Raw genomic sequence first — 13,634 nt, 5'->3', positions numbered from 1 at the left:
TGTTGGAAGTCCTATGTCGCATGGCAAAAGAAGAAATTTAAGCATTGAGGAAAATCAGCTCGTGTTGAAGATTAGTTTAAAATATTGTTGAACTTAAAGCAAGGATTAAGCTTCAAAATCAGTGACAGCTTCCAAATTCTTTTGATCTGTATTGAAAGACTTTTTTTGATACTCAATTCATCTTTATATAAGATGGTTTACACATATTTATGTTGGAATGCTAGTCTAAGCTCCTTAAGCGTGTATTTAATTCTGTTGACACCCTACAGGTGAAAAACATCAAACGTGGGCTCCCTATATGCAATGAATTGTTGGAATGTAGGAAAGGTTTTTGCAGTTGGCTCCAAGCATTGAAAGGTTTTAGCTGAGCACTGTGTCCTAGCACAGCAAAATTAAGAGTTTAGTCCACTACTTTATTAGTATGAATTTGATTTTTATGTGCTACAGTTTTATAAAACTTCATAGAGTTCAAAGGCATTGGAAGTAGACTAATTGTTGAACTCACTAATGGAGCACAAAATGAGGTTAAGGAGACTCTTTTGGGATTAACCAAACATAAAACATTAGGAAACATGACAGTTTGTTTATCTTTTGTTTGTAATATCTCCTAATCCATTTGACTGCAGGTGAACATGTAGTACACAGCCACGTCTCTTCTGGCAATAACCTTATAAAAATATGCTTGTCTATGTACATTGTGTAGTATGTGGAAGTTCGATGGAACAGTCAGGCAGTGATTTTAAAAATTTGATTGATGTTTGTGGACTTGATTTCAGTGTCAAATCGTGTGATATAAATGTTTCAATTTCATGGAACAAATTTGGTCCTTTTCAGTCAATAGCTTTTGGAAAATTTCAAAGGGTACTGAATGGTTTTTGCCTTTTATAGTGAAATCTCTAAGTTCAGCGTGACCCCAATGTTTAGGAGCATACTTCTCCAATTTCTTATCCAGGAGGACTTCTGTTGTCTCTGATGACATAAGTTGTTATTTTCTTTTGTTCAGTACAGTATCAGTCTCTGAACCATGTAGAAAGACATATAAGCACTGTAGAACCAATTATCTTCCAACCTGTAGAAGGTTATGCATTTGTACGCTAGTTTAGTCAAGATTCAGGAACATGGTTAATAAAAATTGTAGGGGTATATTAAGATGCGAGGAGGGTATCCGATTCATTATATACTAATCCATGTCGTTGAAGATTGTGATGATATGGACTAACTGAAGCACTTCAAGAGTTTGCACAAAAGTCCATTCCCAATCTTCTATAGAGCCCCTGCATTCTTTTAATCAAAACATATAAAACTTAACTTAGGAGTTGCCTCTTGGAATATGTCTCAGCACTTTTTATTGATAAGAAACTCTTTAAACGAGACCTGACTAACTGTGCAAAACTTGATACCTTCTTAAGAAATATCGACGATTGCAGAAGCCCTGGGAAAGATTACACTGTTAAGTCATTACAAGATAATATCTTACTGAACAAGTGTTTTTGTGTCAGTGTGAAATTGGTTAGTGTTTCCTTCTATAACAAATTGCTGTTGCCAATACAATCTTTGTATCTCCCAGGTATTTTGATAGTGTTCTAGATTCTTTTCACCTGTATCTATTTTCATATATAAGAACTAATAAAAAAGAGAGGGGATTGCAGCAACTCTTTGTTAGACCATTGATAATGCTTTTACTCCTAGATGAAGAAGTAAGAACGTGATAATTTTTTAGAGGAAAGCTGTGGAGTTCTCCTCGAACATGTCTCTCTTATCATCATTTTGCTAATCCTTTTCTTTTCCTCAAATTTTAAAAATAAGAAACCTCGCTTTTAAGCCTCACACTTTAAATGTTGGATTATCCTAATCTAATTCTTGCGAGCAGAGTTCACCATTCTGATGAAAATTTTTTACAACATCCAACAAATGCTTACCATACATATTTCTGTCAAGTAGCTACTCCATTTACTCAATGATGTCTGAGTTTTTAGGACCACTTTAAATCAAAGTTTGAGTTTCATATTAAATTGTGTACTCAGGTGGGAGCATTTCCCGACAATGTATGTCTTTTTGTGCACAAACTCTTAAACTGGATTTCATTATGTCAAAATCCATTCTTCAGTTGCACTATGATTTGTAACACTATTAGAAACTCTTCCTATTGCGGTTATAAGTTTTACAAATTAATCAGCTTGTCTCATCAGTAAGAATTGAGTTCGCTTCACTGAATTAAGAGTCTATTTGTTAAATCATTCTCTTTTCTTCTAGCAGTTGTTAGACTAGTTTTAGGCCACATAAAGGAGTACCTACATCACAAAACTGCCTGAAGACCGCATCTGAGATCATTAGTTTAATTATAAAAAAATGATGAAAAGGACTACTACTTTTTCTTCTTTCGGTGATGTTACCTACACGGGCCATACCCTACCAAAAAAAAAAATTATCTATGAGCTTGCTTTGTCCTCGCTTATGTGGTGATTGTCTATTCCCTAAAAGTTGCTGTCAATTTTATCATAGAGAATTACAGTTTATACCAGTTAAAGGGGTATACTTTCCTGAGCTGAACAATCAGTAAAGGTGGAAAAGCAGTACATCCTTTTTAGTCCTCAAGTGCAAAGCTCCACTAGGTGCATAAGTGCTAATAAAAATATGAACGATAAGCATCCACTCAGTATAGAGATCCCAGTTTTCTTCTTTCATTTGAAACCCTCTCAAACTGGCAGGTAATGCCATGACATCAGTTAGAGTGCTAGTATAGGCCAAACTTGTTGGTAAGTCAGATGATTGATAGATTTTCTGATTTCTTGCCCACCAAAGGTGATAGATAATACCAGCAAAAGTATCCTTCTAATAAATCCTGTGAAAGAGTTCCCTGGACATTGGTGTTTTGTCCACCAGGAATGCTTATATTCATGTTTAATAAGTAAAGAAGATGCGATATCCATGCCAAAAATGTTCTTTGTCAGTGTCAGGAACTAAACTTTTAACGGTAGAACTCTGACATCTGCCTCAATTTCCTTAGTCTTTTGTAGTTCTATCAGCAATAGATTATTCGTATATGTGTTTTATATTTTTCTCGCCCCAGAAGTTCTGCATAGAGTAAGACAGAATGCAGAATGACTGAGTTGTCATGTCCCTTGAGGATTTCAAGCCTGGATCCACGTTATAGATGAAACGTAATAATTATGTGATTAGCACCATAGGAACACTGGTAGCTCCAAAGGTGTTGCACACTGGCTCTATTCTTTTCAACTTTCTGTCTCTTATGGCAGGTGATTTTGTGCAATTATATGCCAAATGAAGGAACGTTACACTGCATATTCTTTTAAAACTTCATTGTTGGAATCAGCAACGGTTGCAAAAGTAGACCAGAAAGGTCATATAACTTGTTATGAATGGGGATCCTCGCATCCATTTAAAGAAGTGGAAGCAGCTAGCAAATGATGCAAAAGACAATGAATTTAAGAATATGGCAGAATTCTGCTTCATAATATTGCATTTTTCACTGATTGTCTGGTATGGTGAGTCAAGCTCTTCATTGGAAGTGAGAAGGTTGGAAGGCTAATTAAGTGATAATGAGAACATGAATTTAGGTTGAATTAGGAAAAGGGAAGATATTTTTAGCATTCAGCGGAAACTGATTTGTTCACTTATGAAATTATGAAGTTGCTAAATAAATTATTGTTGAGCGGATAGATAGATGAATACAGTTGGCTATTGGTTGAGCGTGGTCCTTTATTGTCCTTAAATATATCCTAACTAATATCAAGAAGATTGCATTATGGAAATGACATTAATGAGGCACGCACCTCCTGCAGTCATTTTCATCTTCAGCACTACTTACTAAACAAGCATTAATCTAGTCAATCATTTTGTTGTCTCTCATCTTCCTTTTCTCTGGTTTTGTCATTTTAATGGTAATATAAAACCAGGAAGGGGATACTTCCAGAATGAAGTGCATGTCTTGGAACTTATACAGCCAAAATATTGGCTTCACAAACATGAAAGTGTTTTGAGTGCAGTTGATCATTGTTGTTGAGAGTTAGTGAGTTTGGTATCCCTGACCTTCCACTAGCCAACTCTGATGCTGTATTAGATATTAATTGTAGGCAGAAAGAAGCCTACGAGTGCATTTCGACTCTGGAAAGCATGATTTGTTGCTCTATTATAAAGAATAAAAATGCCCAAAACAATGATTTCCTTTTCATTGCCTTGTGGTAAAATTTAAACCAGCCACACAAGCAAAACTGTACGCTTTCAAGGACATCAGAGAGTCACAACGAATTGTTGGTATCCAATATCTAATCTGCCAGAAATAGATGGGTTAAAATTAATCTTCAATTGCTCACTAGAAAGGAGAAAACAAAAATTCATGCACAGTGAACATCTTCATGATCGCTGCTGCCATGTCACTGTCAAAGGTACCTCAATTCAGTAGGATCTTCTTCAATGAGCTGGGATGAAGAGCAAGACAGATACTCCTTCAGCTGACCAACCTCATGTGCTATATCGAGCATGGTTGGTCTGGTCGAAGGATTGTATTGGGTGCAAATAAGGCCTAGTTCAAGCATCTCCAGAATCACCTCACGCCATCTTTTACTTTGATCGTTAGTGATAGGAGGAGCATAACTAGGAGAAAGCCTCATTACTGCTTCTTCTACAATTGGCTGAAACTTGTTAGGATAGAAACTTTTAACCCATTCATGCAAGCTTGAGCCTTCTTGGAAAAGGACATCTGTTGGACGTTTTCCTGTCACAATCTCTAATAGAAGAACTCCATAACTGTATACATCTCCTTGGGTTGAAGCCCGTCTTCCCATTCCATATTCTGCACATTTTGGAAAACCATAGTCATGAACTTAGAAATTAAGTCAACTCTAACACTACATCAGGGTTATATTTGAGAAAGCCAGATGAACATACAAGCATACGGGTTAGGAATTTTGAAAAAGTGTGTACCTGGAGCTATGTAGCCAACTGAACCGCAAAGCAAACCCTGTGTAGAGCTGAAAGAGGCAGAATCATTGATTGAAGTATGTTCATCAACCCCTTTTATTAATCTTGAAATGCCAAAATCAGTGACCATAGCAGTCATGTCAACATCAAGGAGAATATTGCTTGGTTTCAGGTCACAATGGACAACTTTAACAGGAGAATGATGATGCAGATATGCCATTCCTTCTGCGACATCATTGCAAATGCTCACTAGCTGAATCAAATCCAAACCATGCTTCATTTCGGGGCTTGGATAAAGATGGTTTTCAAGGCTCCCATTTGGCATCAGTGGAAGAACAAGAGCCTTAAAGTCTGGCCTGCTACAGATTGTTTTGATCCTTATCAAATTTCTATGCCTTGTTCTTCTCAGGACTTCACATTCCCGTTTGAAGCTACCTGAAATCTCACCTGCTGCTATTGGAGTCAATACCTTTACAGCTATACATGTATTATCTGTAAGAGTTCCTTTGTATACGTGACCAAACTGACCTGAACCGATAAGGCTTGAACTGCTAAACCCTCCGGTAGCTTCAATAAGCTGATTATAAGATATCCGGGGCAAATTTAGTTCTTTATTTTCCTTCTCTTCACTTTCTGTGTCCTTAGCACTAGCAACTGCTAAGTGCCTCCCAAATTTTGACTTCAGTATTATAGGATACCCAACCATGAAAATTATGGCAGCTACAATTAGAGAAACGAGCATTGCCATTGGAAAATGGTGAGTCCTTTTTCTGTGGCAATTTGGCATACCTATAAGTGAACCACAGAGACCAGGATTCCCCAGGAAAGAACCAATAGTTAGCGATGAAAATGCCCCTTTATTTGTTACATTTCCAGAAAAGTTGTTGTAGGAGAAATTGAGCTGAACTAGAGTTGTTGATGCCTCCAAAGTTTGCGGTATCTCTCCAGTTAAAAGGTTAAATGAGACATCAAGTCCTTTAAGGTAAGGCAGATGACCTATCGATGGAGGAAGATCGCCTTGCAAGTGATTGGATGATAGATTGAGGTACTCTAGAGCAATGCAGCTTCCAAGTTGTGAAGGAATTGTGCTTGAGAGGTTATTTGATGACAAATCAACAGCCAGCACCATGTCCATTTTACTCAGCTCTAGTGGAATTGGCCCATCCAAGTGGTTACTGGACAAATTCAAGTACAACTTTAAACTACTCAATCCAGCAACTTCGCTAGGAATATTCCCTGTGATCCCGTTGTGAGAGAGGTCAAGAATTTCAAGATTAATGCAGTTTCCAAGGCTTGGTGGTATCATTCCTGAGAGATCATTCTCATAGAGAAAAAGTCTTCTTAGCTGTGAGAGATTAGCAAAACTATCTGGGATTGTCCCAGAAAGCTTGTTTTTGGACAAATCAAGAAGACCTAAATGTAGGACATTGCCAAATTCTGTGGGAATAGTTCCAGAAAATGAATTGTTTGATAAATATAGCCTCTCTAGCTTCTGCAATTGGCAAAGCTCAGTTCGTATCGATCCATTCAGAAGATTACTAGACAAGTTCAGGAGAGTAAGGTTGACAAGATTTGAAATTTCTCTAGGAATTGGACCATATATGTGGTTATCATCAAGATGAATCTGTACAAGGTTAGTAGAGAGATTACCAATAACGGAAGGCAACTCTCCACCAAGGTGATTTCCTGCCAATTCAAGTTCTTGCAAGTTGGATGAATTTGCTAAAGAAGAGAAAAATGGTTTGAGGTCAGTGTTGCCGTTATGGCTTCTGAAGTGGTTGTAGGATAAATAAAGGAACTGCAAGTGAGGCATTTTATATACAATATTAGAAGGTAACTCCCCCCTTAGCGAATTTGATTCCATGTCAAGCCATTCAAGCCTAGTCGAGTTTGAAAGAGCTGCAGGAACCTCACCTACTAGCTGATTCGACCACAGTAGAAGAAACTTCAGCTCCCTAAGCACACATTCATTCTTCAGAGGGACTTTGCCTGTAAGGGAATTGTTGGAGAGGTCTATATATTGCAATGATGAAGAGCCGTTGCACAAGTGTGGCATGGGAATTTCACCAGTGAGCTTATTACTTCCCAAATCAAGATACACCAGCTGGCGCAGAGAGCCAAACTGTGATGGAATATTTCCTTCAAGAAGATTTGAGGACAAACTAAGCTGTCTGAGTTGGAAAAGTGTGCCAAGCTCTTGAGGGATATATCCATGGAAAAAGTTCTGGGACAAATCAAGAATTTCCAAGTAAGAAAGGTTGGAAAGAAATGGTGAAATGGTTCCCTGGAGAGAATGATGACTTAGATCAAGTTCAACTACTCTCCCACTTTTTTTGTCACAGTGAACCCCCAACCAATTGCATACCTGAGTACTAGAAGCATTCCAGGTCTCTAGAGCATGCTTGGGATCAGCAACGATCCCAGCCTTGAATGCAAGTAGAGATGCCTGATCACTACTAAGTTGCATGAAATTTGCTCCAGAGACAACATAGAAAACGATAATCAAGAGAAACAAATGACATTTCGAAGATTTTGAATATTCCATTCCGCTAATCAAATTGATTTATCTTCTTCGAAAGCTGAGTTCGAAGAGATTAAAAGATCGAAATCATGAAGAGGCTAGGCTATAGACAGAGAACAGTAATGGCATATATATATATATATATATACACATTGTCAACTATCCTATATATGATAACAAGATGATGAACTAAAGTTGACAGCCTTAAAGACTTAGACATTGTGCATATGCCTAACTGCCGTTTATCAGGATGGAACGTTGCATTTGGCGCCTTAGAACTTTGACTTCAAAATGGACAAATTGTTTTTCAACACGTGAACGTGCTACATGAAAATGTTAACAATGGTTACTTCAGCCGTGTGACCTTAATTTGGTGTTGGTGATTTACATGTCATCAGGCCTAACCACGTATCATGTGTTTGCTTGTGGGATTAGTGATATGTTAATGTTTAGTGGAAATGTGAGTTGTTAAGTTGAAGATAATCTAGGTTATGAGCACGCTTAGGAGGGTTGAGGATGTAATATAATGACATGGAAACTTTACATTGTGGTAGATATATGTCGGCTCAAATGATCTGAACTGATGCCATTTAGTTGCCAACTCTTTTGTCTGCACTTTTTGTTTGGTAGGTTTATCTTAGTGAAGCTCGAATCATCCACAAATCCCAGAAATTAATGTCAGCCTAATAGGGTGAGTTTGGAAGAAGGTTTAAATTTTTGTGGCGTTGCAACCTTGCAAGAAGCAACAAAAAATGACACACACAGAGACAATAACATCTTAAATATGCTTGAAAATCAAGCAATTTAGTGGGCAGAAAAAAATGCAAGAAAAAGAGATTCTTGGAACCAATGAAGTTCCTTCAGAGGGTCTTTTCTTTTTCTCTTTCTTGATGTTTACTAACTACTTTTTGCTAAATCCAAAAGGGTTCTTGTGTTTTGCAAGTTAGAGTTGGCTCAAGTCAAAACAGCCTATTTTCTAATACAATACATTTTCAAGGGTTAGCACACTATCCATTTCATTCCAGCATCTCATACCCTATCATCCTTGTTGTTGTGCTTCTGCATGCACGTACACAGCTATGTGCTTGGAACAAAGATTGATTGAGATCATAACAGATTATGCATATAAAAAAAATCTCAATCACTTCAATATTCATGACCTGATGATCATGATACTATAAATTAAACTAAGTCCCCCTAACCCAAAAATAGTTATACAAGATGAATGGCCTGGCCAGCACCCACATGTTCCCCTTCCTGGCCAAAGCCTGCACTTCCCAGAAAATTCACTTACTGATCTTCTCCATCATGCTTCCTAGTCAGAAGGTCCCCATTTCCCGCCTACCAGAATAGAATAGTACCCACTGTCCAGTGTCTTCGGTGCCTACCAATCTTTTATTCATTCTCGTTTCCTCTCACCCCACCTGAGGATGCAAGTTAGTGCCAAGGATATGAGGCGAAAATCCACAGATTCGGCTACTCAATTATTTTAATCAATTTAGCATCAATTACATTGTTATGTTAGTGGAGTTATGTCTAAAACTATAAAAAGTCCTCTGATAAGTCATTAAAGTTGTATGAATGTATCTCTGCAGCCTAAGTGTATCAACAGTAACATTTGATGAAGGTTATTTATTCGTGAATTTGAGATCAGGGGCACAATGAGCCAATGGCAAAAAAATATTCCCTCAACAAATTTCCTAAAGCGGGATTGGTCCCTCATCTTTAATGTTTGGCTGGTCAATCTTGAGGTAAAATAGGAAGTCAACTTTGCAACCCACGTTACATTTTTAGAAATGCATTGTAGTTGGGAAAATAGGAAATAATTGAGATCAAATGCAAAGGAATTTATGCAAGTTTTATTTCCATTTTTGTATCTAATTTATTTTCGTTGCCTTCAATCTAAATTATTTCCCATTTTTTTCAATTATATGTTTTTTAGTGCTTTTAAATTCAGCTGAAAATTTGTTTCCATTTTTGCTCGGTCTTAGGTGGAAAAATTTAAAGTCTTTGGCAGCTAAACTACACAAGGACTAAACTGCTATAGAAAAGTAGTTAAGAGGAGCCCTCACGGGGTGGTTCAACGGTAAGCGGACTCTTAAGGACCCTTGTGATCCTTGGTTTGAATTCTACCCTGGACTTGAACTCCCGTGACTCGCCCGGGTTGTTGCGTGGGCTCGTGGCGCACTCCTCTGGTTTGGTGTGTCGGCTCGGTCCTAAGGGTTCAAGTTGGGACATGTTTCGGGTTACCAAAAAAAAAAAGTAGTTAAGAGATCCTAAGGATTCAAGTTGGGACATGCTTCGGGTTACCAAAAAAAAAAGTAGTTAAGAGAACCTAGTCGGCCAAAGTTAATGATAAGGAGCCAATTCAAATCTAGTAAAACGGACTATTTTGATCATTTGTTCGGGGCAAAATCAATATTGAAATTCAAGATATAGCATATGATGGACAAAAACAGTATGTGTCAAAAATAAAGTACAACTTTCTAGTTTTTTGTAAACTTTCTAACCAGTACAGAAGCATGTTGTTGCTAGGATCATATACATGTAATTACACGAAAGTGTACATGTATTGATTCAACAAATTGACTTGAAGAATTAGTCAACCACATGTTCCAAATCCCATGCTGCAACACTAGTGCAGCACTGCAGCTCGCTATAACTGTCTCCTTCCGCATCTACAAGAATGCCAATGTTGACCTTTTGGTCTAAATGCAAATATTTTCGCGACCATATTTTCTACTTAATTAATCCATAGTCACGGGCTCAAGAATGTGAAATTCTTGAAGGAAAATCATGACATAGAATCTCGAGAGCTTTTAGGATACGCAATACCAACAACTTAGCAGGTCATGCTTCAGCCATAATGACCAATCTAACGACAATATTAAGGTTAAGGTCTACATTTGATTTGACAAAGTTTATGAGAGCTATGCCTACCAGGAAAAGCTTAAAAGGGTTGTCTAAGCATAGAGTTTTTTCTTGTGGAAAATTTTGCAGGAGATTTGCAATTTATTTGGGAGGTTGTGATTCTTTTATGTTACAAAGTAAGTGGTTGAATATTGTATTCGTGCATGCGTAAAAACAAATATTGAAGTTTAGGCAGAGCTCCATATAGCTATTTTCATACACCAAGTTGTTGTATGAAATTCGGAAAGCTAGCAATATTCTATGGTTCCCTAGAATTAGTGGGTATTGTATTAGAGAAAAAAAAAAAGGAGCAAGTGGTAATATATTTACTAGTACATCTTAAAAGTGCAAAGGACCAGTACCATTGTACCAACTCGACAATATCAACATGTTCCTTAATTTTGTAAACCCTAGCTATCGTGTTTTTGCTATTAAATATTTGATTTCTTCTAAAAAGATGAAAGAAAAAAAACTACAAAATTTGCATGCTTCTTTCTTGCTCTTTTTGACATTTTGTTTTCTCTTTTAGATGAAATTAATAAATCTCCTACTTGATTTTTGTCTTTGAGAGTACTTCAGTTAAGCCCCTTAATGTTCATCCACGTTTTTATTGTATATGTGTCTACAAAATTAATTATGCAGCATTTGAAGTTATTCCAATTTTAGCGCTGCAATTCCTCAAAAAAAAGGAAACAAATAATGGGACATGCAAAGTTCATTAATGGCAATATATATATTAGGTTGTTTCAGATAAAAGAAGTTTGTTGTGTTACTTTTTGTTTTTGTTCTAACTCCCTTGTAGGCATGCAAATGAATATAATCAAACCGAACAGCTTAGTGTTCAAATTTGTTTGATTATTTTAACGAGTTTGAAAATTTATTTAAGTTTGATTTGTTTATTTGCCAAACCAAATCTGGCTTGACTAGTTCACAAACTAAACACAAATGAGCTTTTTATTAAGTTTAAAGTATCGAGTAATTTAGTTCATCTTTTAACCCTTTCAACCATGCATATTCCCTTGACCCAAATAGCCTAGTTTTAATATTTTAAATTATTACTTTTCCTAGTACTATTATGTATATACACTTGATATATCCTAGTATCAGCCAAGAAATTTCCTGCCTAAAGGTGATTTCAGTGGAAGCTTAGATGTGATGTTCAAGTCTAATTCTTTAAATATGTATACTGACCACCGTTGTTACATTGTCATTGACTAACTTAATGCGGAATATTAGGTTTTCAAACCCACAATTATATTTTTCTCATGCATGAGATTTTTCAAGTTCTCTTGGTAATAATGCAGTGACTTTGGTGCTTCGTTTATAACTCTGAATTTTTAAAAGAAAAAAAAAAAGCTGTTAGCTTCACATAATTGTTACCATTCATTTTTTTTATATATAAATATAAGATTTGGATGAGTTCGACTCTAATCACCACCACGAGCATTATCATAGTTCATACATGAGAAAATCTTTCGTGAAAACCAACACACCGCTCCGTTTGGATTGCATTTTCCGTCATTTTCTATGGAAAAATTACTGTGGCGATTTAATGTATGTGAGGAAAAAAGGTAATAGGAAATGTGATCACAGAAAACGACGCAATTTTCTGACAGAAAATAGCAATCCAAACAGGATCAGTTGTTTGGTATGTGTGTCTTTTATATGATGGATTAGTGTTAATACTTTTTAGCATGTTAATTTACAATTGAAGGGCGGTAATATGCATAGAATCACTAAATTTCATTTTCTTTAAATTGTTAATAAACAGGTAAAACTTACAATGAAGCACTTTCTTTGCTGGTAATTCCATAGTAGTCTATAATCCAAATACTAAGGTCATGCTTATGTGTGCCTATTTTAACTTGTGGAACCTCATAATTAAGTAAGAAGAGTGAGTTTGCACGCATAGACACTAAGAATATAACTGTATATAATAAATGTGTACAACTTTTTTCTTTTAATTTAACTTATGTGTATAACTTTATTCTTTTCTTTGTCTTTTTTGGTGTTTCTGTTTGGTTTAAGGGAAGTTGTGAAATCTTCCTCTAATTTCTGCATTTTCATGCATATTTTGCCCTTTGATATTTGCATGACTTTACATGAAACAGTAAGTTAAATGTAAAAATGTTTTTCTAGCGATAACTACTTATTTTTTTTGGCAAGAAAAAATAGGATGAGAAATTTCAAATTTTTTATCTAAATTTTCTGCATTTTTTTTTCTCGTAAAGCTCTACATAATTCTACAACAAGGGAAAAAAATAGGAAAATGAGGCTCTGGACAAATTATAAAAACTGACCCGGTGGACCATTCGAACCGCACCGCATGAGACTCAACCGACCCTCCGTAAAGCTGTGATTTGGGCTGCCTAGTGGATCCCCAGGCGAATTGGGCTATCTATAACGAGGCCTATTCAACCAAAACCATTCTTTCCAAACTTTGCTCCAAAATTCTCCTAAAAAAAAAGGTGTAAAATTTGATCAGCCAGGAGTTCAGCCTTCTTGTTGTCATGAGCTAGTCCCTTCAATGACTGGTCTTATTGCTCTTTTTCCTTAGGGTTGCTTATACACTAGTTTCTAGTCACTCTTTAGTTGTTAAACTCGTATTTAGCTTATGTCTCACTTGAGTTGTATGCTAATGTCTCTCCCTTCAATAAGGGCAAAGCTTTGCTTTGTCTCAACGTACTGCTCGGTATGGTTCGAAACTCTTTTTCTTAAGTGAGTTAGAATTCAGTTTGAAAGTGAGGTAGAAAATTCTGAGAGAACATTTCATTCCTACCGTTACTTTATCACCACGGTATCTCTGAAAACAAACATGAGCTAGAAAAAGAGCCTTTGGGAAAAGAGCAAAGCCTAAGTTTGACTCTTGTCCAAGATTGTGTAGACAATTTTTTGTTACCAATAGTATTGTGGCATTAAACCAAAGGCAAAAAGAACCAAGGATTACTTGCACCGAAGAAAATCAAGCTAGAACTTCACTAATTTAAACTTGGGCTTTACTCAGTTGCTTGAATGAGAGGCCATCAAGATTCGTTTGACACACAAAGTGGCCCATAATGCAAGACACTAGACTGGCCCATGTACGTAAAATCAACAACATTTTTCTTTACAATATTGCCCTGCCCTTTTTTTTATTTTATTTTTATCTTGAGGATTTAAAACACACTTTTTTTTTCAACAATGCGTCGAGGAAGATATTTAAGGGGGACCCACTAAAGTCCAATATCCAGGCAATTGCTAACTGGAAGGGATGTCAATGGAC

The 13,634-nt window shown here is 36.5% G+C and overlaps 1 protein-coding gene across 4 annotated transcripts; it reads right to left on the bottom strand.

The window, feature by feature from the left end:
• Positions 1-4,166: 4,166 nt before the first annotated feature.
• On the bottom strand, positions 4,167-7,644 carry LOC113696388 (putative leucine-rich repeat receptor-like serine/threonine-protein kinase At2g24130). 4 transcript variants are annotated; one of them, XM_072055281.1, is made up of 4 exons: positions 5,470-7,644; positions 4,945-5,391; positions 4,411-4,813; positions 4,167-4,291 (listed from the first exon to the last, which is right to left on the bottom strand). In XM_072055281.1, exons 1-4 carry the CDS (start codon positions 7,484-7,486, stop codon positions 4,252-4,254), a joined length of 2,907 nt encoding a protein of 968 aa, XP_071911382.1. In that variant the 5' UTR covers positions 7,487-7,644; the 3' UTR covers positions 4,167-4,251. The 4 variants fall into 4 exon arrangements, with proteins under 4 accessions (XP_071911382.1, XP_071911383.1, XP_071911385.1 ...); XM_072055282.1 differs by having other exon boundaries at positions 4,945-5,388; XM_072055284.1 differs by having other exon boundaries at positions 4,945-7,165; positions 7,307-7,640.
• Between the last annotated feature and the right edge of the window lie 5,990 nt (positions 7,645-13,634).

The sequence above is a fragment of the Coffea arabica genome, chromosome 6e (assembly GCF_036785885.1).
Source record: "Coffea arabica cultivar ET-39 chromosome 6e, Coffea Arabica ET-39 HiFi, whole genome shotgun sequence".
Lineage (NCBI taxonomy): Eukaryota > Viridiplantae > Streptophyta > Magnoliopsida > Gentianales > Rubiaceae > Coffea > Coffea arabica.
This window is presented reverse-complemented; position numbering and strand designations above follow the sequence as displayed.